Source organism: Stenella coeruleoalba (genome assembly GCF_951394435.1).
Source record: "Stenella coeruleoalba genome assembly, chromosome: 2".
In the NCBI taxonomy this organism is placed as follows: Eukaryota; Metazoa; Chordata; class Mammalia; order Artiodactyla; family Delphinidae; genus Stenella; species Stenella coeruleoalba.
The window spans coordinates 139,460,871-139,488,225 of record NC_137147.1 but is presented as its reverse complement, the minus strand read 5'-3'; the positions used below and the strand labels follow the sequence as shown (position 1 = coordinate 139,488,225).

General features: G+C 39.3%; 1 protein-coding gene across 2 annotated transcripts in view; it reads left to right on the top strand.

Annotated features, from left to right (window-relative positions):
- Positions 1–241: 241 nt before the first annotated feature.
- Positions 242–27,355, top strand: part of PIAS1 (protein inhibitor of activated STAT 1) — a 121,793-nt gene continuing 94,679 nt past the window's right edge. For both annotated transcript variants that reach the window (XM_079912277.1, XM_079912278.1), the window contains exons 1-2: positions 242–330; positions 26,822–27,266. In XM_079912277.1, coding sequence (XP_079768403.1) covers positions 307–330; positions 26,822–27,266 — 469 coding nt within the window. In that variant the 5' untranslated portion in view covers positions 242–306. The remainder of the gene's footprint in view (positions 331–26,821; positions 27,267–27,355) is intronic.

The window sequence follows — 27,355 nt, the reverse complement described above, 5'->3', positions numbered from 1 at the left end:
AGCCCTCCCTCTCCGGCCTTTTCCCGGAGGCGCCAGCCGGGCAAGGAGGAGGGGCGGGGAGCCTGGGGGGAGTAACTGTCAAACCTCCTCGGTTGGCGCCATTATTTAAATGGTACGTGCCCGTCTCGCAGCTGTACGTGCCCGGGGCGGGGCTGCGAGCCCCCGGAGCGGGGCGGAGGCCGGGGGCGGGCCGGGGAGGTGGAGGGGCGAGAGGGGACTGGCCGGGGCGGGGCCAGGCTGGCTAGAGGGGCGGGTTTAGCGGCGGTCCCCGGCGATGTTCACTGCGCTTGCGCTGACAGACGCAAGATGGCGGACAGTGCGGAACTAAAGGTAAAGCGCAGCTCGAATTCACTTCTAATATTCGGCCACGGAGACTGTGCCGCTGGTGCCAGGGGGGGATGCGTCCGACCCTGGGGGGCTGCTCGGGCCTGACTCCAACCGGGCCTGGAGTTGTAGAGAGGAGCGGCGCGCCGGGCCCCAGCCGAGGGGGCCCGGCAGCGGCGGGCCGCGGGCCCCGGGTGCCTCGGGGGCGCTGACGGGTCGTCCCCAGCGTGTTATTGTTGTGGGCGCCTCTGGCGGGGGTGGCGGGGGAAGAGATAGGGAGTCGGGAGGTGGGGGCCGCGGCTGTCCCCGGGGCTCGGCTTCTTCACCTTCCAGGCAGCCTCCCCGCCCCCCGTGGGGAGCGGGGGCAGGGGCAGGGTGTTCATGTTGGGGGCATTGGGAAAGCTCCCCGCCGCCGCTTCCTCTTCCTCCTTTGCAGTCCCGGGCTCCTGTCAGGCGTTCTCCTCAGACCCCCGGGAACTTGGCTCCTGCCGCCCCGCCCCTCCGGGGCTCCCTGCCGCCCCCGCCCCGGACTTGGTTCTCCCCGGCTGCCCGCCTGTCAGGAGGCGCCCGGGGTGCCCCGTTTGTGGGGAGCGCGATCCTGGGGCGATGGCGTGGGGATGTGGGGGAGAAGCTCCAGTAAAGTTTAGTGAACCCCGGGCTGGCTTTGGGGTTCGACTGGGGGGTGACGGGGGAGTCTGCCTGGGCGGGACGGTACTCTTTTTCTCTGATTCCGGGCAACCGGGGGGAGAAACCCCCTCGAAGGGTGTGTATTTGGAAGCAGTGGTAGGTGGTGGGAAGCAGCTACTCTCCCTTCTTTTTCGTCTCTTCCTTTTGGCTGGTGTGGAGGGTGAGAGGAGCCTTCGGGGGGTCTCTGCACACACCATGATGGCGATGCTATAGCTGATGGAGGTGAATGGTTAGTGTTTATATCCCCCCGTTGCCTTTTGTTTGTAGGGACATCTTGCTGGCCATGTTGATTTGAACGAAATGTTTCCCTCATCCTACTTCAACCCCCAATAAATAGAACGTTCCTTCCTTCCTCTCAACTGTACCAATTGCTCTCGCCTCGCGAAATTGGATGAAAGGGTGCCCCCTTTTCCCCGCTTTTTCTCCCACCCCAATCTTTACCTGATGATGGCTTCTTTACCGAAGCAGATATGCCACTACACAAGCAGTTGGGGGAGGGGGGGTGGAACCCTTATGATTGGATTGTGACAAATGGGGCTCCGCTTGATTAATTTTGGTTCAGTAGCAAGCAGTTTTTAACTAACGCGTATTATTTCGAGGCTGTGAACGCGATATTCCCTTCTCTGTGGCTTCCTGTGTGTGAACCGAGTAGTTGGTTAAATCTTGACCCAGAGAACTGACATCTCTGTCAGAGTGGAGATCGGGATATACAGTTGTAAATCTTTGGGGAGAGTCGTCTTTTTATAATTAATGAAAATTATTTAAAGAATTATCACGGTTATAATGAAACGACAACTCCTAGAACAAGCAAACGCCAGGTTTGTTTCTGGAGAGTTTTTCAGTGGAAACCTTCGCTGAGGGATCGTTTTTCCCAATAGTTTTTCAATGTTAACATTCCAAAATTTGTATATTTAGGCTCTGTCTTTGAGTGTCATTCTTTTTTAATTTACTTCTAATTGCAAATTAAGGGAGAGCAGATTTAGAATGGATGGTTTCGTTTTTTCCAGTTTCAAACTATTGACTGAAATGAAAAAGCCCTAGAAATTTGAGTATTTGGAGGTAATTAACTCTTGAAATAAAAAAGTGTGCAACTTTAAGATACATGTTTTCTGTAGTTTTAAAATGTAGTCACTATGTTGCTGTGATCTTTGCCTTCTAATACTTATTTTGCTAGGAATCCTTTTGAATGATAGCTAATCAGTTCTGTTTTACGTGGACTACAGAGTAAAGCTGAAAAGCTTGTGCTGGCTATGTTGTCACTCTTGATGCTGTCCAAAGAAACTGGTATGGAAAGCACATGCTGGGAGATTTCCTCCTTTGTTCTTTCTCATTTTAAGAAAGTGCCTTTGGGGATAGATCAGATCCCTGGTGTGAGTCTTGTTAGGTAAAGTTTCTCTTCACAAAAATGAGCCTGCATCAAATGAACGCTAAACACTTGGGGGGAAACATTATTTTTCTAAAATTGGTCTCCTGTTTTGCTCTCTCCAAAATCTACTTGAGTTTTTCCAAAGGAGTTTTTTTCTAATATTATGTTCTGTTGTACAGTTTTTTCCTCCAGCTTATGATAACTGCTCTTGACATACTGATCTGTCATTGTGTGTGCCCAGTACTTTGAGGAGCTGTGATAAATTGCTTAGTTAGTAATAGCTGTGTTAAACATGTTTATATTTGATTGTGGTTACATTTGCTCTTTTTTTTTTGAAGGGGAGGAGATGATCTTAGAAACGCCTACCATAGTTATTTAAGAATGTGTATATGTAATTTTCTGTGCAGTAAGCTTTGGAAGATACTCCTTTTGAAATTATATTTTCTGAGTGGTATTTTGTTTATTTGTTTTTTGTGGTGTTTGGAGATAAGTAGCATTTATTCCTAATAAGGAATGAAAGGTCAGAGTAAGAATTAAGAAAAACTCAGATTTTTCAAAGTTGTAGGTGAATACAAAAGTATTCCAATGGATTTCCAACTATGAGGCTTTGAGTAAATAGTGACTTTTGTTATCTTAATTTACAACCCACATTTCATTTTGCTGTGGATTGTATTCATAATTTTTTTCCTCATGACCCATTTTAGTGAGTCCTTTTAAATCTATAACAGATCTGCAAGATCAGATGGGAAAAATGGATAGATCTGTACCCCTGTAGGAATTGTGCAAGCTGCAACACTTAAAGATATTGCCAATAAAAATTAGATTATGAGTCAGACATATCAAAAAGTTCTCTGTACTAATTTGTTTATGAAAGGTTTAATTTTTCATTAGGGGAATACCCATAAATGACATTTGTAAGAATGTAGAGAGTGAGCATTTTATTGTCTTTAGGAACTCAAAAGCAGGAGGGTGTGATGGCCAGATGATTTTGGAAGTTAATCTGACAGCTTCATGTAGCTCCTCTTAAAGTAGTTTAAAAAAAAAATTACAAATTTTTTTGCATTAAAAGTCAAATTGCGTTATATTGCCGTTTTTAACTCACTGGAGGAACAGTGGGAAGGAAGAAGTTCATTATCATTTTAGTGGAGTAAATAATGGAATTCAAGGGGAAGAGAAATCATACTTTAAAAACCATACCTTTAAAAGTAGTATCTGTATAAGCATGTCAGTAAATTCTGTTGTCATATTCTGCCTCTGTTTTCAAGAACTAGCCACTTAATTTTGATCTTTGTGGTGTAATTTGTCTGCTTTTATTTCAGATAGAAGCAAGTAAATCTGACAATTTATTCATGAATTTGAATTGAATTTCCATAAGTTGCTTTTCTCAAGTGCCACATTTAGATGGCTTTTGTTTTAAGTCACCATGTTTATGAACAATATTTAAAAATTTGTAAAACACTTTAATATTTAAGTATTTCATATAATTGTTTTGAAATATCTCCTTTTCCTCCTCCGTTTTCTCCTGGATAATTGTATTGTCTTTCTCTTCAAAGAGTCTCTTGTAATCCCTGTTGATTGCAGTAGTGCTTAGTGGTGAGTCCATAGCTGATTAACCTTGGGTTTCTCCTGGTGAACTCCATCAACATGCTACTCCAGGGTTCTTGCTGAGGCTTTTGAGTTCAGTGTAATTTGCACCCTTTCTTGCTTGTAACTAGGGATAAGAAAAGAAAATGTCTTAGAGTTGTAGTAGGGATGGGAAGAATTATCTAAATTTCTGGAAAACTGCAGTGTTTATGATGAGACATAGCCTTTAAAAACAAACAAACCTCTGGTTCATTACTTCATAGAATTGCAGTGTGTTCTGAAGTATTCTGCTCTGGCATTAAGGACCTTGTTTTTTTTTTTTATGTTTGAATAATGTCTTATATGGTACTTTGCAGTTCATAATGTATCACATTATCTCATTTGATTTTTCCATCAGTTCTTTAAGGTAGTAAAGGCAGGTAATATCTTCCTTTTACCAATAAAGTAAGCCCAGAAAAGGTAAGTGACTAGCCTAAGGTCATACAGATAAAAGTGGCAGGGACTTGAGCCTAGGTCTTGTGATTTCAAAATCCTGTACTGTAGGCTGCATTAAAGGTGCCATGTCAGTCCTGGAGCCCTCTAGGGTGCTTCGCTCACAAAGAATTCTAGCTATGTTGTTGCTAATACTTTCCCTCTTGCTCTATGCCAGGGTATTTTTGGATATTCCTTGGGCTTTTTGCAAGGAAGATTTTTGAGTTTGTTAGTTGGAATCATAGACATTAATTCTTGCAAATATCATTTTACTTGAGAAAGTTTCAGCGAATACTGAAAAGTAAGCACAAAAATAAACAGCACCTATAATCCCAGCACTTAGAAATATCATGGTTAACATCTGGGTATCCATTTAGACTTTCCCTCTGTGAGTAAATGCATATGTATATACATCACAAAAGAGCGATTGTACTACCCTTTATTTGTAATCTGCTATTTTCATGGCTGTCTTTCCAGGTTAGTAAATATAGGCTTATATGATCATTTGAAAGGTAACATTGTATTTTATTCAGCTAGTCCCCTATCATTGGACAATCAGATTACTTCCACTTTTTTTTCTTTTTTGCTATTTTAAACAATGTCTTGACAAACAGCCTGATAGAAAAGTTTGCAATATTTTTTTTAAAATTTATTTTATTTATTTATTTATTTTTGGCTGTGTTGGGTCTTCGTTGCTGCGTGTGGGCTTTCTCTAGTTGTGGCGAACAGGGGCTACTCTTGATTGCGGTGCGCGGGCTTCTCATTGCGGTGGCTTCTCTTGTTGCAGAGCATGGGCTCTGGGCTCACGGGGTTCAGTAGTTGTGGCTCGCGGCCTCTATAGCGCAGGCTCAGTAGTTGTGGCGCACGGGCTTAGTTTCTCCGCGTCATGGGGGATCTTCCCAGACCAGGGCTTGAACCTGAGTCCCCTGAGTTGACAGGTGGATTCTTAACCACTGTGCCACCAGGGAATCCCCTGAAAATGTTTTATTCTAGCTAAATATATTTATTCTACAGACCTTTTTTTTGTGTGCTTCAGGGAACAGTGCAAATAAGATTTTGATTAGGTCAAGTGTTGTGAGTGAAAAGTAATTTTTGATTTGTTCGTTGTTTATACCTTTATTATTTCTGTTCCTGTAAATCTGTCAGTAAACATTATATAAATGCTCTGAATCAGAACATTTGGTAAAGTATGAAATAGATTATGAGAATTTTTGCTTTACCCATATTTTTAATCTCAAAGCAAAGTGTTGCCATAGTGTAAGATTGGTAGGTAACATTGTTTTGGAGAGGCTGTTAGAGAAAGGAGGTTACATAGGCAATGAAACCATTTTTCTATCTTAAGAACCTTTATGGGTTAAATCAATTAATAAATGCATGTGTGAATTGAATTAAGAATATTATTTGTGCAACATCTGAAAGTACTGCACTGTAGAAGGAACAGCTGATGAAATTAAGGGTATGAAATTGATCATACTCTAAATTTGATATGTTAAATTTGTTCCTCACCTAAATCTTTAGCATTTATATAACAAATTGTATCATTAGGATTTTTCAGAAATAGGTGATAGAGATACTTAAAAATACTTAGTTGTCCTTTCCTATCAATTTCAGAAATAGTACTAATTGTTATGCTTTTTTTTTTTTTTGCTATTCTTACTGCAGAATGTTTGAGTGCTACTTCCTCTTCCATGTTAAAAATTGTGGAACTCCCAATTGCTTTTGATTCCCTCTACTCTTGGTTTCGTGGTAGCACGTGAATAAAAACTCCCTAAGCCCCTACTCCCCTCAGAATTTTCTGGTAAACCTTCATTCTTAGCCATGAACTTCTAAAATTCATCAAAATGAAGAAATCACCTTTTTTCCTTTTCTGCTTCACATTAGATCAAGCAAACAAAACAAACATAAACCCCTTGAACATTAACTAGTAACTTTGAATTATCAATAACTTTCACAGGACTGTTAATATATGTTCCTATTTTTAAAAGCTTCATCTCTTTCTTACCTTTCCTGCTATTCTTCTCTGCTTTCAGTTTCCCCCCTTTGGTTGCCAGGTCAGTTTTCCCCAAACACTCCTTTCATCCTGTCACTCCACTGGCTTTCCATTGAAAACAGGATAAAGTCTTAGCTCTCAGTTTGGTATTCAAGATTTTCTATAGTCTGACTCCAGTACATTTCGTGTGTCTGTTTTGTCTCCTCCACTGTATAGCAAAAGTTTTTAACTTAAAGCCAGAACTGTTTGTTTGCTTTTTTATTTTTGACTAGTGTTCTGCTTTGTACACCACTCCATTTTCCCTCATCCCTACCCTGTGGACACAGTAGGTGCCTAAGATATATTCGTGAAATGAGTTACATTCAAGATTTGTTTCTGTTAGCGAGGGGGCACTTGCACATGTTTATATGACAAGTCTAAATTGTGAATGTTCGGCGATAGGGTCATATCTTCATACTTTTTTTCGTGGCTGCTGCGTAGATGAACTTGAATAACATTAAATCCAGATAATTTATGAAAGACTGTTTTAGGTTTACCTTTTACATTTCTCATTGTAATGTTACAGCAGTAAGTAGAATAAAATTTTAAAGGCCTTCATCTTCACCCCACCCACTCCTTACCCCTTGCAGCCTCTTTGGTACCTATTCTATTTTTTGAGAAGGAGAGAGCATAAGTTTTATTGAGGTATAATTTGCATACCATGCATTTCACCCATTTAAGTGCACAATTAAATGGTATTTTAATGTATTCACAAAGTTGTGTAACCATCACCGCAACCAGTTTCAGAATATTTGTCTTACCCATCCCCCCCACCAAAGAAATCTTGCACCCTTCAGCTATCACCCCATTGCCACAACCCACCCCACCCTCAGGCAACTGCTATCTACTTTTTGTCCCTATAGATTTGCCTGTATTGAGCATTTCGTATAAATGGAATCCTATAATATGTAGTCTTTTGTGTCTGACCTATTCATTTTTCTTTGGACATTTAATTATGTATGTCTGTATAACATTCATAATTTATTGTATGTGTGTATGTCTAGATTCAGAACAAATTAGGGACATACATGGAACTCAGTAAGTAAATATTTATTGAATGAATGTATATGTATTATTATACATAATCATACTATATACAGTATCCTTTGACTTTTTTCACTTAACTGTATACTATATTGAAGCTCTTTCCATGACATGTGCCAAAACGAGATGGTCTCTTTCTTTTTTACAGTGCAAATATTTCATATGTATGTTTGTAGAGGTTTACCTCTTGAATTTATCAGTGTATATGTCTAAAAGTTCTTAACTTGTTTTGATGGTTTCCTATATTTTTTTTTAAAAAAATAGTTGCCACATTGAATGTAACTCCTATAATATTAATATTGGAGTCTCACTTAAAAATAGGAATGAAAACTGTAACAGGTAAGGGTTGTTTGGCTTGAGGAGAAATGAATGTAGGCTCTTTATGGGGTGCTGGCAGTACACAGCCAAAGCAATTCATTTTGTATTTGGGTTTCTGAATGTGAGCAAGCCTGTTTTTAGCTTCATGGCATAGTGCTTAAAATAGAATTTAAACATGCTATCTTATGCATTATGGTGAATTTTAAGACTTTTTCTTGTAGCCATGTAGGTCTAATCTTAAGATCTGAAAGATTTCAGGGTAAATATTTTTCTCATGTATTAAAATCATCAGTCTGGTCTATGGGCTTCTGTGAGTTACCCAAGAAAGAGAACATAGAGGCACCTAGGTCAGAGTCTAGCTTATAGTAGGTATTTGGTAATTATTTGTTATTTATTCAGGAAGTATCATATTCTGTCGTTCATTATATGTTTGAGTTCCGACTGTATGTGAAATACCAGATTATCAGTTGGTTTGAGCATATCACCATATAAATGTGTGTATTTATTTAAACACTCTTGTTATAGTGGGATATGTACTAAAAATATTTGTTTCTTAATCATCCAAGTAATGCACCACCTATTACAGTGGTTCTCAAAGTGTGTTTCCCAGAACTCTGGTAGTTCTCCAGACTCTTTCTGGGGATCCTGCAGGTCAAAACTATTTTCTCAATAGAAGTAAGACATTATTTGCTATATTGACATTTGTAAAATCAGTGGTGGGTAAAATTACATGAATTAAGGCAGTAACACTAAACTGTACTAGTTTATGACATCATGCACTTGGAATTAAGATGATGAAGCAATAAAACTTATTAATTTCATTATGTCTCAATTCTTGAATACGTTTTAAAATATATTTTGTGTGATGAAAAGTCCTGTAAACCACTTTTACTGAACACCAAATCTGATGATGGTTAATTCAAGAAAAAGAACTTGTGCAGTTGTTTGAGTTGGCATGCTGAACTAGCTACTTTTTTGTTTGCTTGTTTATGTTTGTTTGTTTTGCGGTACGTGGGCCTCTCACTGTTGTGGCCTCTCCCGTTGCGCAGCACAGGCTCCGGACGCGCAGGCTCAGCGGCCATGGCTCACGGGCGCAGCCGTTCCGTGGCATGTGGGATCTTCCCGGACCGGGGCATGAACCCGTGTCCCCTGCATCGGCAGGCGGACTCTCAACCACTGCGCCACCAGGGAAGCCCTGAACTAGCTACTTTTTTAATGGGATACCATTTTTATTTGAAAGAATGGCTGACAAAGTATGGTTATAAAGACTTGGGTATTCGGCAGACATTTTCTCGAAACTAAACCAAGTGAGCCTGTCACAGCAAGACAAACTGACAATATTTGTTGCTAATGATAAAATTTCAGCTTTCAAGTGAAAATAAAATTTTGGAAGATTTATGTTTGCCGCTTTGAGCTTGACAGTTTCCCAATACTTGACTTTTTTTTTTTTTTTTGGATAAGATCAGTGGTGGTTGTTTTATTTTATTTTAATTTTATTTATTTTTTGGCTGTGTTGGGTCTTCGTTGCTGCACACAGGCTTTCTCTAGTTGCAGTGAGCAGGGGCTACTCTTCGTTGTGGTGCGTAGGCTTCTCATTACAGTGGATTCTCTTGTGGAGCACAGGCTCTATGTGTGTGGGCTTCAGTAGTCGCAGCGCACGGGCTCTAGAGTGCAGGCTCAGTAGTTGTGGCACATAGGCTTAGTTGCTCCGCGGCACGTGGGATCTTCCTGGACCAAGGATCGAACCCGTGTCCCCTGCACTGGCGGGTGGATTCGTAACCACTGCGCTACCAGGGACGTCTCCCGGGTGGTATTAATGAATGTTATATATTGAAGTTGTAAAGTGAAAGGGTCAACATTTGGAAGAACTGCATAACTCACTGAACCAATACTTTCTAAATAATCAATGCATGGTATTGCAAAATAGTAAAAAGATCCATTGGAAATGTAAGACAAACCAACGGACTTGAGTATATCAGAGTAGGAAATGTTCATTGATATGGTTTCAGATTCCATATTGGAACAGCCTTTAAGAAACTGCCACTTGTTGAGTTTTGGTAGAGGACCAAAGAATATCCACAGTTATCTGAGAAAGCTATTGAAATATGCCATCTTTTTCCACTACATATCTGCATGATGCTGAATTTTCTTCATGTACTTCAATCAAAACAACCTAATGCAGATTGAATGTGAAAGTGGATATGAAAATGAGGCTGTCTTTTTTAAACCAGACATTAAACAGATGTGCAAAAATGTAAAATAATGACTATTTTTACAATTTTTTTTGTCTTGGAATAGTCTTTTTAATTTAATATTTTGATATATGTTAAGTAATTTATTATTTTTAAATGACAAATCTTTAAAAATTTTGTTTTCTTTTTAAAAGTTTTTAATTATAGTAATATATACATAACTTAAAATTTACCATCTTATCCACTTTTATTTTATTTTAAAAAATTTATTTATTTTTGGCTGCGTTGGGTCCTCGTTGCTGCACGGGCTTTCTCTGGTTGCAGCAAGCAGGGGCTACTCTTTGTTGCGGTGCGCAGGCTTCTCATTACGGTGGCTTCTCTTGTTGCGGAGCATGGGCTCTAGGCGTGCAGGCTTCAGTAGTTGTGGCACGCAGGCTCAGTAGTTGTGGCTTGCGGGCTCTAGAGTGCAGGCTCAGTAGTTGTGGCACACGGGCTTAGTTGCTCCGCGGCACGTGGGATCTTCCCAGACCAGGGCTCAAACCCATTTCCCCTGCATTGGCAGACAGATTCTTAACCACTGTGCCACCAGGGAAGTCCCTGTGTTTAGTTTTAGAGTATTAGAGTGACCATATATAATTTATCAACCAAAGTGGGACACTTTTAAGAGTGGAAGGGGATGCTTTTAATAATGTTGCTAGAACAACAGATGTAAAATGGAAAACTTGAAGATCTTGTAATTTTTTCTAAAATACTTTTTTTGTGAAGTGCTAAGAAATGAGATGACAGTGATTTTAAAATGATATTAATAAAGAAGAGTTTTGTGGCCAAGGAAATTTGTAAAATGTTGGATGCAAAGTTAACATACTTCTTCTGCTAGACTTCTTAGGACCTTTAATGTGTGAATGTTATTTGAGAAGGGAGGGCATGATGGGGAATTATAGACTCTTGAATTTCCTGGACCGTTTTGTTTTTTTTTTTGGTCCTTATTTGAATTTGTTACAGTATTGCTTTTGGTTGTTTGTTTTGGTTTTTTGTCCCCAAGGCATGTGGGATCTTAGCTTCCTGACCAGAGATCAAACCCTCACCCTGTGCATTGGAAGGCAAAGTCTTAACCACAGGACCACCAGGGAAGTCCCTCCTGGACCAGTTTTTCCCCAGCACCCTATTACTCTGAATATCTATTAACCGTATGAACGTAGTTTGGAAAACGGTGACTTGGAGTATCCTGTCATTTAAATTGGAGCTTTTTAATGTGAAGCTCAATCAGATTGCTTCTCAGTTTTACGTTTTATTTGGGATTTTGTTCTGTCATATCTGGGTAGCTAACTTTATTACAATGAGTAAAATTTGAAGTTTAAAAAATATAACCTCATAAAATAGTCATTATGTGCAGATGACATACTATATATAGAAAACCCTGAAAACTCCACACAAAAACTACTAGAACTGAAAAATGAATTCAGCAAGGTAGCAGGATACAAGATTAACATGCAGAAATCAGTTGCATTTCTTTAACAATGAAATATCAGAAAAGGAATGTAAAAAACAATACCTTTTTAAAAATTGTATTTATTTTTAAAATATTTATTTGATTGGAGTATAGTTGATTAACAACCTTGTGTTTCAGGTGTACAGCAAAGTGATTCAGATATACATATACATGAATCTATTCTTTTTCAAATTATTTTCCCATTTAGGTTATTACAGAATATTGAGCAGAGTTCCCTGTGCTATACAGTAGGTCCCTGTTCGTTATCTGTTTTAAATATAGCAGCGTGTACACATCAATCCCAAACTGCCAGTCTATCCCTCCCCCTCCAACCCTCCCACTGGTAACCATAAGTTTGTTCTCTAAGTCTGTGAGTCTGTTTCTGTTTTGTAAATAAGTTCATTTGTATCTTTTTTAAAGATTCCCTATATAAGTGATATCATACATGTCTTTCTCTGTTTGACTTACTTAGTATGATAATCTCTAGGTCCATCCATGTTGCTGCAAATGGCATTATTTCATCCTTTTTAATGGCCGAGTAGTATTCCACTGTATATATGTACCACATCTTCTTTATCCATTCATCTGTCAGTGGACATTTAGGTTGCTTCCACATCTTGGCTATTGTAAATAGTGCTGCAATGAACATTAGGGTTTATGTATCCTTTTGAACCATGTTTTTCTCTGGCTATATGCCCAGGGAGTGGGATTGCTGGATCATATGGTAGCTCTATTTTTAGTTTCCTAAGCAACCTCCATGCTGTTCTCCATAGTGGCTGTACCAATTTACATTCCCACCTGTAGTGTAGGAGGGTTCCCTTTTCTCTACACTCTCGCCGGCATTTATTGTTTGTAGACTTTCTGGTGATGGCCATTCTGACTTGTGTGAGGTGATATCTCATTGTAGTTTTGATTTGCATCTCTAATACTAAGCGATGTTGAGCATCTTTTCCTGTGCCTCTTGGTCATCTGTATGTCTTCTTTGGAGAAATGTCTATTTAAGTTTTCTGCCCATTTTTTGAATGGGTTGTTTAAAAAAACAATACCTTTTAAAATCACACCAAAAAACCCCCAAAAACCTTAGGAATACACCTGACCAAGGAGGTGAAAGACTTATATGATGGGAACTATGGAACATTAGTAAAGGAAATTGAAGATGAGTCAAAGAAATGGAAAGATATCCCATGCTCTTGGACTGGAAGAATTAATATTGTTAAAAAGGCCATACTACCCAAAGCAATACACCAATTTAACGTGATCCCTATCAAATTACCAATGGTATTTTTCATAGAGGTAGAACAAATAATCCTAAAATTTATATGGAATCATAAAAGACCCAGAATTGCAAAAGCAATCCTGAGGAAAAAGAATAAAGCAGGAGGCATAATCATCCCAGACTTCAGACAATACTGCAAAGCTACAGTAATCAAAACAGTGTGGTATTGGCACAAAAACAGACATATGGATCAATGGAACAGAATAGAGAGCCCAGAAATAAACCCACACACTTACGGTCAATTAATCTTCAACAAAGGATACAAGAGTATAAAATGGGGAAAAGTCTCTTCAGCAAGTGATTCTGGGAAAGTTGGACAGCTGCATGTAAATCAGTGAAGTTAGAACACACCTTCACACCATGCACAAAAATAAAATGGCTTAAAGACTTGAATATAAGACAGAATGCTATACACATGAAAAGCTGCTCAACATCACTAATTATTAGAGAAATGCAAATCAAAACTGCAATGAGGTATCACCTCACACCAGTCAGAATGGGCATCATCAGAAAATCTACAAACAACAAATGCTGGAGAGGGTGTGGAGAAAAGGGAACCCTCTTGCACTGTTGCTGGGAATGTAGATTGATATGGCCACTATGGAGAACAGTATGGAGGTTCCTTAAAAAACTAAAAATAGAATTACCATATGACCCAGCAATCCCACTACTGGGCATATACCCAGAGAAAACCATAATTCAAAAAGACACATGCACCCCGATGTTCATTGCAGCACTATTTACAATAGCCAGGTCATGGAAGCAACCTAAATGCCCATCGACAGATGAATGGATAAAGAAGATGTGGTACGTATATACAATGGAATATTACTCAGCCATAAAAAGGAATGAAAGGAACGAAATTGGGTCATTGGTAGAGATGTGGATGGATCTAGAGGCTGTCATATGGAGTGAAATAAGTCAAAAAGAGAAAAACAAATATTGTATATTAATGCATATATGTGGAACCTAGAAAAATGGTACAGATGAAATAGTTTGCAGGGCAGCAATAGAGACACATGTAGAGAACAAACGTATGGACACCAAGGGGGGAAAGTGGTGGGGGGTGTGGTGGTGGTGTAATATGTATAAAATAGATAACTAATAAGAAACTGCTGTATAAAAAAATAGATAAAATAGAATTCAGAACTTCAAAAAAAAAAGGCAAAACGCTATAAAACTCCTAGAAGAGATCATAGAGGAGATCATAGGCAAAACATTCTGTGACATAAATTGTACCAGTGTTTCCTTACATCAGTCTCCCAAGGCAATAGAAATAAAAACAAAAATAAACAAATGGGACCTAATCAAACTTAAAGCTTTTGCACAGCAAAGGAAACCATAAACAAAACGAAAAGACAACCTATGGAATGGGAGAAAATATTTGCAAACGATGTGACCAACAGGGTTTAATTTCCAAAATATACAGACAGCTCAAAGAACTCAACAACAACAACCCAGTCAAAATGGGCAGAAGACTTAAATAGACACTTATCAAAAGAAGACATACAGATGGTCAATAGGCACCTGAAAAAGATGCTCAACATTGCTAATTATTAGAGAAATGCAAATCAGAACTACAGTGAGGTACAACCTCACACTGGTCAGAATGGCCATCATTAAAAAGTCTGCAAATAACAAATGCTGGAGAGGGTGTGGAGAAAAGGGAACCCTCCTACACTGTTGGGGGTAATGTAAGTTGGTGCAGCCACTATGGAGAACACTGTGGAGGTTCCTCAAAAAACTAAAAGTAGAGTTGCCATATGATCCAGCAATCCCACCCCTGGGTGTATTTCTGGACAAAACTAAAATTCAAGAAGATACAGGCACTCCTATGTTCATAATAGCCAAGACATGGGAACAACCTAAATGTCCACAAACAGATGAATGGATAAAGAAGATGTGGTACATACATACAATGGAATATTACTCAGCCATAAAAAATGAAATAATGCCATTTGTAGCAACATGGATGGACCTAGAGATTATCATACTAAGTGAAGTAAGTCAGAAAGAGAAAGACATACTATATGATGTCACTTATATGTGGAATCTAAAATGTGACAGAAATGAACCTATCTACAAAGCAGAAACAGACTCACAGACATAGAGAACAGACTTGTGGTTGCCAACGGGGAAGGAGAGGTGGGAGAGGGATGGACTGGGAGTTTGGGGTTGGTAGATGCAAACTATTACATATAGAATGGATGGACAACAAGGTCCTACTGTGTAGCACAGGGAACTATATTCAATATCCTATAATAAACCATAATGGAAAATAATTTTTTTAAATAAAATAAAAACAACATTTGTGGGAATTCCCTGGAGGTCCAGTGGTTAGGACTCAGTGCTTTCACTGCAAGGGCCTGGGTTCAATCCCTGGTTGGGGAACTAAGATCCTGCAAGTCTTGTAGTGTGGCCAAAAAAAAAAAAAGGGCTTGCCTGGTGGCGCAGTGGTTGAGAGTTCGCCTGCTGATGCAGGGGACATGGGTTCGTGCCCCAGTCCGGGAAGATGCCGCGGAGTGAGTGGGCCTGTGAGTCATGGCTGCTGAGCCTGCGCGTCCGGAGCCTGTGCGCCGCAGCAGGAGAGGCCACAACAGTGAGAGGCCCGCGTACTACAAAAAAAAAAAAAAAAAAAAATTGTATGTATCTTTTTCTAAGCTTGTTTTTCTCTGAAAGCTATAAATCAAGACTAGCATATGATAACCTTAATTGTTTTTTTTGTGCACCCTGGATAGTGTTTATTGAATAATTACCTTAATATTGGAGAATCTTGGGGAAAAATAATCATCTGAATCCTAAGTAGTTGAACAATCTTATTTGTAACCTTAAACCTTGTTATATGGAGGGGAATTTCTTATCATGTGCCACTGGGCTCTATAGTCTTGACCCTGTTATATCCCAAGTTTTAAGGATGACCTGTATGAATATTTAAGTAGCAAAACTCTCAGATTTTGTAGGTGTCAGAAAGCTGGGAAGAATGTTAGATGACAAAATCAAGAGGAATTAACTCATCATCATCATCTCCTGTGCACTTACTAGATGTCATCTACCATACTTAGCATAGGTGATATGGAGAAAAGTGTCCTTGAAAGGCTCAAAGTCTAGGGGCGGACATAGACTAGAAAATCAGCTGTTTACAACACTGTGTGATAAATGCTGCAGTAGAGAGTGCAGGGTGCAGTTCTTCAGGGTTTTGAAAGGTTGGAATAATGAACTTGGAAAAAACGAAGTTTAACAGCACTGTATATAAAGTTCTATTTTTAAATTTTAAAAATTGTATTAGAGGATGAGGAGGTTTAACCTAGTAGCATGTCATGTGAAAACAATTGAATAAAGGTTTTAGTTAACCTCAAGCTTAATGTGAGTGACAATATGATGTGGACGTGACTCCCTGTCCCTGCTGAAAGAAAATCATAACGTACCACATCCTTCCACTTGCCTAAATAAAACAGGCCAGTCAGTCTAAAATGCCTTATTAGGTTGCACTGGTAGAAATAGCTCTGTTCATAATAAGAGAGATAGTACTAAGCGTAGTCAAACTATTATCTGGATTATTTCATTCACTCTGAGTATGATGGCCAGGGTGGGAAGGGGTCTATACCAACAGGATGAAATTTTAGAACCACTGGGTAGAAGTTTAAGGAAAATTTCAATTCATAGAGCTTTTTAGTAATGTAGGATGTTTTACGATTAGATTGTGAACTCATGTAAGTGTTTCAGTAGAGGCTGAGAGACCATCAGTTAAGGAGGTTACAGTAGAACTTCATATATTAGATGGAGAGTTGGACAAGATGATTGCTAAAGTTCTATTTTAAACTAACAACATTGTAAGTCAGGTATACTTAAAGAAAAATAAATAAAAAAAATAAAGTCCTATTTTATGTTATGATCCTGTGATTCTACAGTTTTTAAAAACATCATTTCAGGGCTTCCCTGGTGGTGCAGTGGTTGGGAATCTCCCTGCTAATGCAGGGGACACGAGTTCGATCCCTGGTCTGGGAGGATCCCACATGCCATGGAGCAACTAAGCCTGTGCGCCACAACTACTGAGCCCGCGCGCCTAGAGCCCGCGCTGCGCAATGAGAGGCCGCCACGGTGAGAGGCCCGCGCACCGCAATGAAGAGTAGCCCCCGCTCTCCGCAACTAGAGAAAAAAAAAACCCGTGTGCAGCAATGAAGACCCAACGCAGCCAAAATTAGAAAAACAAAAACTAAAAAAAGAAAAACATCATTTCATGGACTTCCTTGGTGGTCCAGTGGTTAAGACTGCGTGCTTCCACTGCAGAGGGTCCGGGTTCGATCCCTGGTCAGGGGAGTTCTGTATGGCGTGTGGTGCGGCAAAAAAAAAAACAAACTCATTTCAAATTCCCTAATAATGTCTGTAATTGTCAGTACTCTGCAGCATTGTGTGGACTTTGGCATCTGACTTTTGAGTCTGAGCTCCGCTATTTACTAGCTCTAACTTTGATTGAATAGGTTACACCTGTTACTCTGAAATAGTTCTCTTGATACTTTCCCTCTAAGGTTTTTACTTGGGACCCAGATTGAAGGCTGTGATTTAAAGATTTTGTATAGTTACAGAATGCATTTTTTATCACTTTTTGTTTTGTTAGTATTTATCTATTCTTCCTTTTACACTTCTTAACTTTCTCTCAGATAAAGTGTAATGTATCTTTCATCGCATCTTGTCTGAAACTTAAATTAGATGATATCTCCAGTTGTAAATGCAACATTTTGTTTGGTTTTAGTTGGAGGAGTTTGTGAAAAAATATTCATTCTTTTATAATTTGATGGACTTAATATTTCTTAAAGCTTTATTTTATTTTTTTATAAATTTATTTATATATTTTAAAATTTTTGGCTGTGTTGGGTCTCTGTTGCTGCGCGCAGGCTTTCTGTAGCTGTGGCGAGCGGGGGCTACACTTCGTTGTGCGTGGGCTTCTCATTGCGGTGGCTTCTCTTGTTGAGGAGCACGGGCTCTAGGTGTGTGGGCTTCAGTAGTTGTGGCTCGCGGGCTCTAGAGCGCAGGCTCAGTAGTTGAGGTACACGGACTTAGTTGCTCCACGGCATGTGGGATCTTCCTGGACCAGGGTTTGAACCCATGTGCCCTGCACTGGCAGGTAGATTCTTAACCGCTGTGCCAGCAGGGAAGTCCATAAAGCTTTACTATTTGAAAAGTGAACGATTGTTCTCATGATCATGTATAGCACTGCTTTTTAAAAGACACTTTATCTAGATTATTGAACGTTCTTGCAGATTTTCTTTGCAGTATTTCTTGGTCCTGTCTCCTCTATTTCCACTGTCACAGTTTCTTCTTACATGTAGACAATTAATTCTTGCTTGTTGCTATGTCTTTTAGCTAGAAGTCTTATTTTCTTAGTCTTGTTTCATCCATCCTATAGGTGGCTACTTGAATAACCTTAAACTATTTTTATCACATGTTTACTGTCCCCAAATAAGCATTTATTCTGCTGCTTGTTCACTCTGTAGAGTCTAATTTCTCTCACTGTCATTTAGTGTCCCCATCCCAGTGTAACACATACTCTGTCCTGGGTAAGATTTGTGATAAGACACTTGTATTGGTTGGTGGTTATAAATTTGAGCTCTGAAGTCAGGTCAGGTTTGAGCCCTGCCTCCATCACTTGTCTACTTATTTACTGTTTAGCATCAGTTCTCTCCATAGATGGGAATAATATTGGTCTGTCTCTTGGGTTCATGTGACGGTTAAGTAAGATACTCATGCTACTATAATTAATATGTAATTGGCATATTATAAGCATTTAATACATATTGGGTTTATCATTTTTACTGGATCAACTCATGTATGACACATATATATATATTATAAATTTATTTATTTATTTATTTATTGGCTGTGTTGGGTCTTCATTTCTGTGCGAGGGCTTTCTCTAGTTGCGGCGAGCGGGTGCCACTCTTCATCGCGGTGCGCGGGCCTCTCACTGTCGCGGCCTCTCGTTGCGGAGCGCAGGCTCAGTAGCTGTGGCTCATGGGCCTAGTTGCTCCACGGCATGTGGGATCTTCCCAGACCAGGGCTCGAACCCGTGTCCCCTGCATTGGCAGGCAGATTCTCAACCACTGCGCCACCAGCGAAGCCCGACACTTACATTTTTGACTGAGAACATTGCTCATTGAGAGATTTCACTGACCATACAGATTGTTTGTATTTCTTTATCCTGTGAAAGAGTAGAATGAAAAGAAAGATTTCACTTAATAGTTATAACATTATAGAATTTTGAAACTGAGGAATCTTTGAGAAGCTCTAGTCAATCTCATTTTTTTAAAGAGAGAAAATAGACCCTGAAAGATTGTGATTCAGTAAATTAGTGGCCGAGTTAGTATTAGAATCCAAATTCTATATATACTAGTACCATATTATGTTGTATTTGTACCTAACACATTTGAGAATTGAATTAATGTGATTATGAGTCTCTGTCTCTGAAGAATAGCTTATCTCTGTGTGTTCATTGTTTGTTCCTATATTCCCTTTCTACAACTCATTTACGGCTCATTCATGGATCCAAAAAGCATTTATTGAACATCTGTGTGCAGAGCAGCTTTTTACTTAAAGTTATATTTGTCCTACCTCTGCATAAGAAGTTTGGCAATGTGTTAGAATTTTAAACTCCTTTTAAACTCTTTTTAAATTAAGCTAAACTTTTTTTATTGTAAAAAATATTTAATCCAAATTTTAAACTGTTTTGATTTCGGTTTGTTATTTTTAGTATTTGAGTTATCATCTAGAAGGAGCTTTTGAAGGACATATCCATGGGTTTCATGAAATGTGGTAGTACATAAATGGGGATAATATTTAAATTATCTATCAAAAATCAAAGCCATGGTATGCCATTTCAACAGAGTGGTAGGTTTATACTTTGCTTGAAGGAGAATGGAATATTCATGTTTTGTCATTATGTGGGAGCTAAATGAATCCCATGTGATGGAAGATACCAGAAGGGGAGAAAGATAATCAGCTAGAGGAGTAGGCACTACAGGTCATTTTTCAGTCATCTTATATTGAGAAATAAATAAAAGATGAGAAATCAGGTGGAACAAGATTATGGAGAAGTATGTAACCAGCCTGACTTGCTGCTTTAGTAGAAACTGTCTAACTAGGTTTTCTGGTTGAACTGGACATTGTTGACAAATTGCTAATCTAACAGCTGTTTATTAACTATTTCAAGTGGAGAGGATTAGAAATGATCCTAAAGTCAGTTCCATTGAATGAAGAATCTGACTTTGAAAATAATGGATAAAATATTTTTGTAGTACTGTACAATCGTTTTTTTTTTTGCGGTACACGGGCCCCTCACTGTTGTGGCCTCCGCCGCCGCGGAGCACAGGCTCCGGACGCGCAGGGTCAGCGGCCACGGCCCACGGGCCCAGCCGCTGTGCGGCATGTGGGATCCTCCCGGACCGGACCGGGGCACGAACCCGTGTCCCCTGCATTGGCAGGCGGACTCTCAACCACTGCGCCACCAGGGAAGCCCCCTGTACAATCTTTATGCAGTTAGAGTATTTTTGATGATTGCTTTTGTGGGTAGAAAGTAAAAGTATAAATGAAATATTATGACATTGTTAAGTGCCTATTTTGACTGTCTTTAGAATTCATTTTGGTTTACAGTTGTTTACAAATTGATACCAGATAAAGATTCATAAAATAGAGTCTGCTTTATGATTCATCGTCTAAAATACTGCAGTGGGATGTGTGAATGAGAGTAATTAGGTGGTTCAACAAGAAGTACCTAATTCTTATTCACAATTTAGGTATGACCTTTAATAATGTAGGGTCATAGCTAATGAGACACTTTTTTTTTTTTTTTGGCGGTACGTGGGCCTCTCACTTTTGTGGCCTCTCCCGTTGCGGAGCAGAGGCTTCGGACGCGCAGGCTCGGCGGCCATGGCTCACGGGCCCAGCCGCTCCGCGGCATGTGGGATCTTCCCAGACCGGGGCACGAACCCGTGTCCCCTGCATCGGCAGGCGGACTCTCAACCACTGCGCCACCAGGGAAGCCCTGGCACTTTTTATTTAATCTCAGAAATCTCTTTGTCTACAGTACTTGTTGATATTGCTTGACTGTTGTATTTCTTTTTCTCAGAATATGGTCCCTACCTCTGTAGTTGGAATGGTGTTCTTATACAGGCACGCACACCGAACTGTGTGTGTGCGTGTGTGTGTAAAATGTTACATATCTGAGAAGGAGATTAAGTTGAAATGTGTTCTTATAGAATGGTGAGGACCTTCCCCTCCTCCCTCCCCATTCCCCTACTCTGCCCTGAGAACACTGGAAGCCAACCTTATACTGCCAAAGCAGGAGGTTGGAGGATTCCTCTGTGTCAAAAGTGATCAGATAAAAGGAAAAAATGGAATCCTCACGATAGCCAAGTTCCTGCCTTATCATCCTAGAGTGCAGTACTCGGTCTGCTCACTCACACAGTTCATCTGATCATCTTTTTCGTGTCTTACTCTTAGATATAAATGTACAGCCAAAGGTTCCCTTACTTGAGGAAAACGTCAAGCATGAAAGGCAGAGACCAGAGAAAATAGCAAGAAAGAACTCAGATTACAGAGACAGTGCAGGCAGGTGAAGAAAATAACAACGTCAAACACCCTATTTATTTATATTCTCAAGAGAAAAGATGCTGTAGTAAAAAATAAAATTTTTTAAAAAGAGAGAAGATACTACATTCATGTAAAATAAGAACAAGATGTAGAGGGGAAAAAAAAGAGAAAGAAAAATGCAGCAAACAGAAAAGAGCTCACGGGAATTGAAATTTTAATAGAAGAGTTAGAAGATGAAGTTGAGGAAATCTCCCAGAAAATAGAGCTAAAGACAAGAGATGTAAATGCAAGAGGAAAAAGAAAACAGATCAAAAGAGAATTAGACAGTCTAGCAAGGCCCGTATCTAAATAATAGGTATACAAGAAAAAGAACAGAGAAAAATCAAAGGAAGATTACTGCAAGAAAACTTCCCAGGGACTTCCCTGGTGGCACAGTGGTTAAGAATCCACCTGCCAATGCAGGGGACATGGGTTCGATCCCTTGTCCGGGAAGATCCCACATGCCGCAGAGCAGCTAAGCCCGTGTGCCACAACTACTGAGACTGTGCTCTAGAGCCCGCGAACCACAACTACTGAGCCCATGTGCCACAACTACTGAAGCCCACGTGCCTAGAGCCCGTGCTCTGCAACAAGAGAAGCCACAGCAGTGAGAAGCCCGCACACCACAATGAAGAGTAGCCCCTGCTTGCCACAACTAGAGAAAGCCTGCATGCAGCAAGGAAGACCCAACACAGCCAAAAATAAATTTATTTAAAAAGAAAAAGAAAACTTCCCAGAACTGAAGGACATACATCTATAAATGTAAAAGACTTAGCAATTATCAGTTCATACAATTAAGAAAAAAAAAAACCTACTCTAAGATACAATATTGTAAAATTTCAGAACACATAATGAGAAGCATCTGGAAGCTTCCTGAGGAGGATATATAGGTGACTGTGAAAGACTGCAGATCAGAATGGTGCCAGGCTTCTTAAGAGAAGATGATGAGGAAAGGCCTTCAAAATTCTGATGGAACATACTTTCCTGCCTGGAATTCTATACTGAGCCAAACTCAGTTACTAAGTATGAGTAAATGAAGATATTTTTAGACAATGCAAGGGATTTTTTAAAAAGTGTATTTCCCATGCCTCCTTCTCAGGAAGCTACTGGAGGAAATACCCCACTAAAAAGAGAAAATCAAGAAAAGAAGTGAGATCAAGGAAACAGGGGGTCCAACACGAAGAGTGATAAGGGAATTCCCAGGATAAGTTAAAGGGAAATTCCATGACCATAGTTTTGTACCAGGCCTGGAGAACAAGCAATCTAAATTGGAACTTGATGGAGGATTGTATGAAGTATATTTTTAAGAAAGAAATTAAAGGACTTCCCTGGTGGCGCAGTGGTTAGGAATCTGCCTGCCAATGCAGGGGACATGGGTTCGATCCTGGTCCGGAAAGATCTGACATGCCGCGGAACAACTAAGCCCATGTGCCACAACTACTGAGCCTGTGATCTAGAGCCCATGAGCCACAACTACTGAGCCCGTGTGCCACAACTACTGAAGCCCATGCGCCTAGAGCCCATGCTCCGCAGCAAGAGAAGCCACCACAATAAGAAGTCCGCGCACTGCAACCAAGAGTAGCCCCTGCTAGCCGCAACTAGAGAAAGGCCATGCGCAGCAACGAAGACCCAACGCAGCCAAAAATAAAATTAAAAAAAAAAAAGAAATTAAAACAGATTTACCTGATATATTTGAATATGTTGAGAGGAAAGTTAACACTAGCAATTTAAAGATGAATTAACCGTAGGACAGAAAATTAAGCAAATGCAAAAATGGTGCAGTTATTAACTAGAAGGAAAACAAGGTCATACAAAAAAACAGTAATAATGATGTACTTTTGGCTCGTCTGTGAATATTATTTACAGCCATAGTAATATTATAAACTCTAACAGTTGATTCAACCAAAAATGATGATGGGAAGTTGTAACAGATCTAAATCATTACCTTTTAATAGGAAGTCAATTTTTTTCCTAAAGGGAAAATATTTTAAATAACTAATAGACCTACTATATAGTAGAAATAGTGAAAAAAACGCCTGAAGAAATAGCTAAAAAGACTTGAAGGTAGTTGCCTTAGGGATGTGAAAAATGGGGACAGGGCAAGTGACATCTGTTTTTCTTGTAAAACTGTTCGACTTTTAAAACGGTGTACAGGTCTTTCTGATTGAAAAGATTCATTTAAAAAAGTTGACCCTCACAGAATGCTTTCTGTACAGAATATACACATTTCTCAGGCATTCTATCATTTGGGGTTGTAGAGTCAGCAGAATGCTATCCAAGGAGGCAATGATTTCTAGTAATAGCAGTGGTTGATGTTATCCTTAGTTATAAATATTCATTTTGTTGTAGTGCTAACAAATGGAGATTTTAAACACACGAAAGATTAAAATACATTGCATTTCAACATTTCACATTTAAGTGTTTAGTTTTCCTCTGTGTTGTCAACACTTTACATTGTGAATTGATTGCTCCATGCTTCTTTGAAGCTTTTTGGTTGAGAGATACTTCAGATGGTTGCGTTTCCTGCCCTCTTTTATTTGGTTTTTTAAATAGTGCATGCTTATTACAGTCCTTAAGATTATGCAGCAGCTGCTCCAATAATCGCAATAGATAGCACCTCAGCTTTCACTGTACCTGATTACAAGGTGCAATGGTTAATTTGAATCCAGATGTTTTCTTTTATCTTAACCACCAATTTTAAGCTAAAATGTTGAAGCTTGAAGTTGAGATTAAATATTAAATAAATTGATCTTTTAGAAGTTTTTCTCTTTCCTAATTAAAAGGCATGTGGTTTGTTTTTGCTAAAAGACACTAACATAGTGTAAAGGTACAACATTTGGAGTGAACTAGTTTTGTAACATTCAACAAATTTCTTAACCTTCCTAGGCCTCAGTTTTCCCATCTGTAAATTGAGGACAATACCTACCTTATAATTGTGATGATTAATTATGCATCCTGTGAAAATGAAAACAAAAATTATGCCTATGTCATTAACTTTTTTCTTTTGATCATCAAGCAAGAGATTTTATTTTATGCGAGTTGTCAATGTATTCTTCCATAGAAATAGAACAATAATACATCTGTGCTGCATTTAAATCCTTATACACATAGAGTTAGGACAAAAGCTGTCATAAGTTGATGGTAACCGCTGAGTTTCCGTTTTTGTTTTTGACTTAAGAGAATGGAGCTGAATTGAAATGGAAAGACATTCTTCTCTTTCTAAAAATTTATCGTGTTTTCTCTGTAAAACAAAATACATTTGACCAATGCCAACTTAAGTTTAGTTTTAACGTGTAATCTTTGAAGCATAATTCATGTTATTTCTTTAAGAGCAGAAACTTACTTATTAATACAGTGCTTTTCTGTTGCAATCTCTGTTCCTTTTAAAATAAGTAAAAAAAAATCTTTAAAACTATTTTGTACTCTTAGGACAGTTTGGATAGTAAGGAGAAATTGTTATCCTGGCATTAGATTCTCATAGGAGCGCGAACCCTACTGTGAACTGCGCATGTGAGGGATCTAGGTCACGTGCTCCTTATGAGAATCTAATGCCCGATGATCTGAGGTGGAGCTGAGGCGGTGATGCTAGTGCTGGGGAGCGGCTGCAAATACAGATTATCATGAGCAGACAGGTTTGACTCCACAGAGACCATAATAAATCAATGCACTTGAATCATCCTGAAACCATCATCCCCCCCCTCCCTGGTCCATGGAAAAATTGTCTTCCACGAAACCAGTCCCTGGTGTCAGAAAGGTTGGGGACTGTTGCCATAGAGGACCTCAGTCTGGTCATGGAATCATTTGTAAAAAAAGAAAATTATAATACAGCAAGATAAGTGCTAAAATAAAGATATGAAAAATGGCCAGTAAGAGTAGTGAAAAGAGAGTCATTTAGTTCTGCCAGGCCTAAAGGGCAAGGCTGACAAAATCTGGGCTTTGAGGAAACAAAGCATTCTCCAGGCCAGGGAAGGTAGGGGAAGGGCTCATATTTCTTTGGTTAACCCGCTATATTGCATATAAAGCTCTTTATACACTTGTTTTTCTCACTATTTTATTTTTCTTAATTGTTTTGTAATCTGCAAATAACTTCTATATGATTGGCTTGAGATGGATATTATCCCAGGGAGTGGTGGTAAATTAGGGAAGGCAGCTTAGCTTTTGTGGTATTTGGGATGAGGTGAGGGGATAAAATAGTTGTGCAAATAGAGAGTAAACGGTAACCTTACATGTGTCTTTCATCCTGACACCTCTCTGTCAGTGGTGGTAAAGTCAGGATTCTTCTGTTAATAGCTGTATGATCTTGTCTTCCCTTTGGATTTCATTTTCCTCAACTTTAAAATAGGAGAATTGGTGCGGGTATTTCCTGTTGGTAGTCTCTTAGTAGTTGGGGAGAAAGGAGAAATAAGTTTGGGAACGCAGAGTTAAAGCTAAATAGATTTCTTTACTTCAGCCTTATGCATTATGGCATGTGGATTGAATTCCTGGACTTTTTTGCCGCGTGGCTTGTGGGATCTTAGTTCCCCGATGAGGGATCGAGCCCAGGCCCTTGGCAGTGAAAGCACAGAGTCCGAACCATTGGGCTGCCAGGAAATTCGCAATTCCTGGACTTTTTAGCCTGGCTTTGCCAATAGAGTGTCAATAATATGTTTCCAGTGTCATCCTTTTCCTAATGGTTTAGTGGAAAGATCATGCATGGACTTTAGAATTATACATAACTGGGTTTGAATCCTCATTGATACTTAGTAGCTATGTGGCCTTAGGTAAGTTGTTTAACCTTTCCTAACTAGTTTCTTCACATGTAAAGCAGGAAGGGTAACACCTTGTGGAGTTGTAAAGATTTAATGAAAACCCATATGAAAATATCAAATGTATCTGGTATATAATAGGTCAAAAAAGGTATAGTTTAAGCCCTATAAATCCAAATCCCAAAGTCAGTATAGAATGTAACATAATGTTATTTGTATCCTGCCTACATCTGGTGCTTGAGGTGGACTGTTTATATGTTTCACATATACTTATATGATTTTCCCCTAAGAAAACAAATGTTCTTGAGGGCTCATTACCTTTTGCCGTCCACACAGCACTCAGTACTCTCCTGGAGACTTAGTAAGTGCTTGATAAATACCTGAAAATTTCACTATAACAATGGAATAAGGTGAGATGTGGTTCTACCTGATGTATACTTATTTTACATCTTTCATAACCCTAGGTAGAAGTTAGTGAATTTATGAATATTAATTTTAAATTTCTTTGGTTATATCAAATGATTAGATTTTAAGTTTGAAATAACTGGAATTGACTGTAAATGAACTGGCCTTTGTAAACAAAGCATAAGGATAAAGTGTTATAATAAAGTATCGTTTAATGTTGTAACATATTATTGGAATACTAATGTTTTACATTTTGTTTTGTCTCTAAGCAAATGGTTATGAGCCTTAGAGTTTCTGAACTCCAAGTACTGTTGGGCTACGCTGGGAGAAACAAGCACGGACGCAAACACGAACTTCTCACAAAAGCCCTGCATTTGCTAAAGGCTGGCTGCAGTCCTGCTGTACAAATGAAAATTAAAGAACTCTATAGGCGGAGGTTCCCCCAGAAAATCATGACGCCTGCGGACTTGTCCATCTCCAGCGTACATTCAAGTCCTATGCCAGCAACTTTGTCTCCATCTACCATTCCACAACTCACTTATGATGGTCACCCTGCATCATCACCGTTACTCCCTGTTTCTCTTCTGGGACCTAAACATGAACTGGAACTCCCACATCTTACATCAGCTCTTCACCCAGTCCATCCGGATATAAAACTTCAAAAATTACCATTTTATGATTTACTGGATGAACTGATAAAACCCACCAGTCTAGGTAAGATTATTCTGTAATGATTATTTGGTTGCTTTTGGAGGATACATTTTCATTTTTGAGTTTGAATTTGACCCAGATTATTATTCATA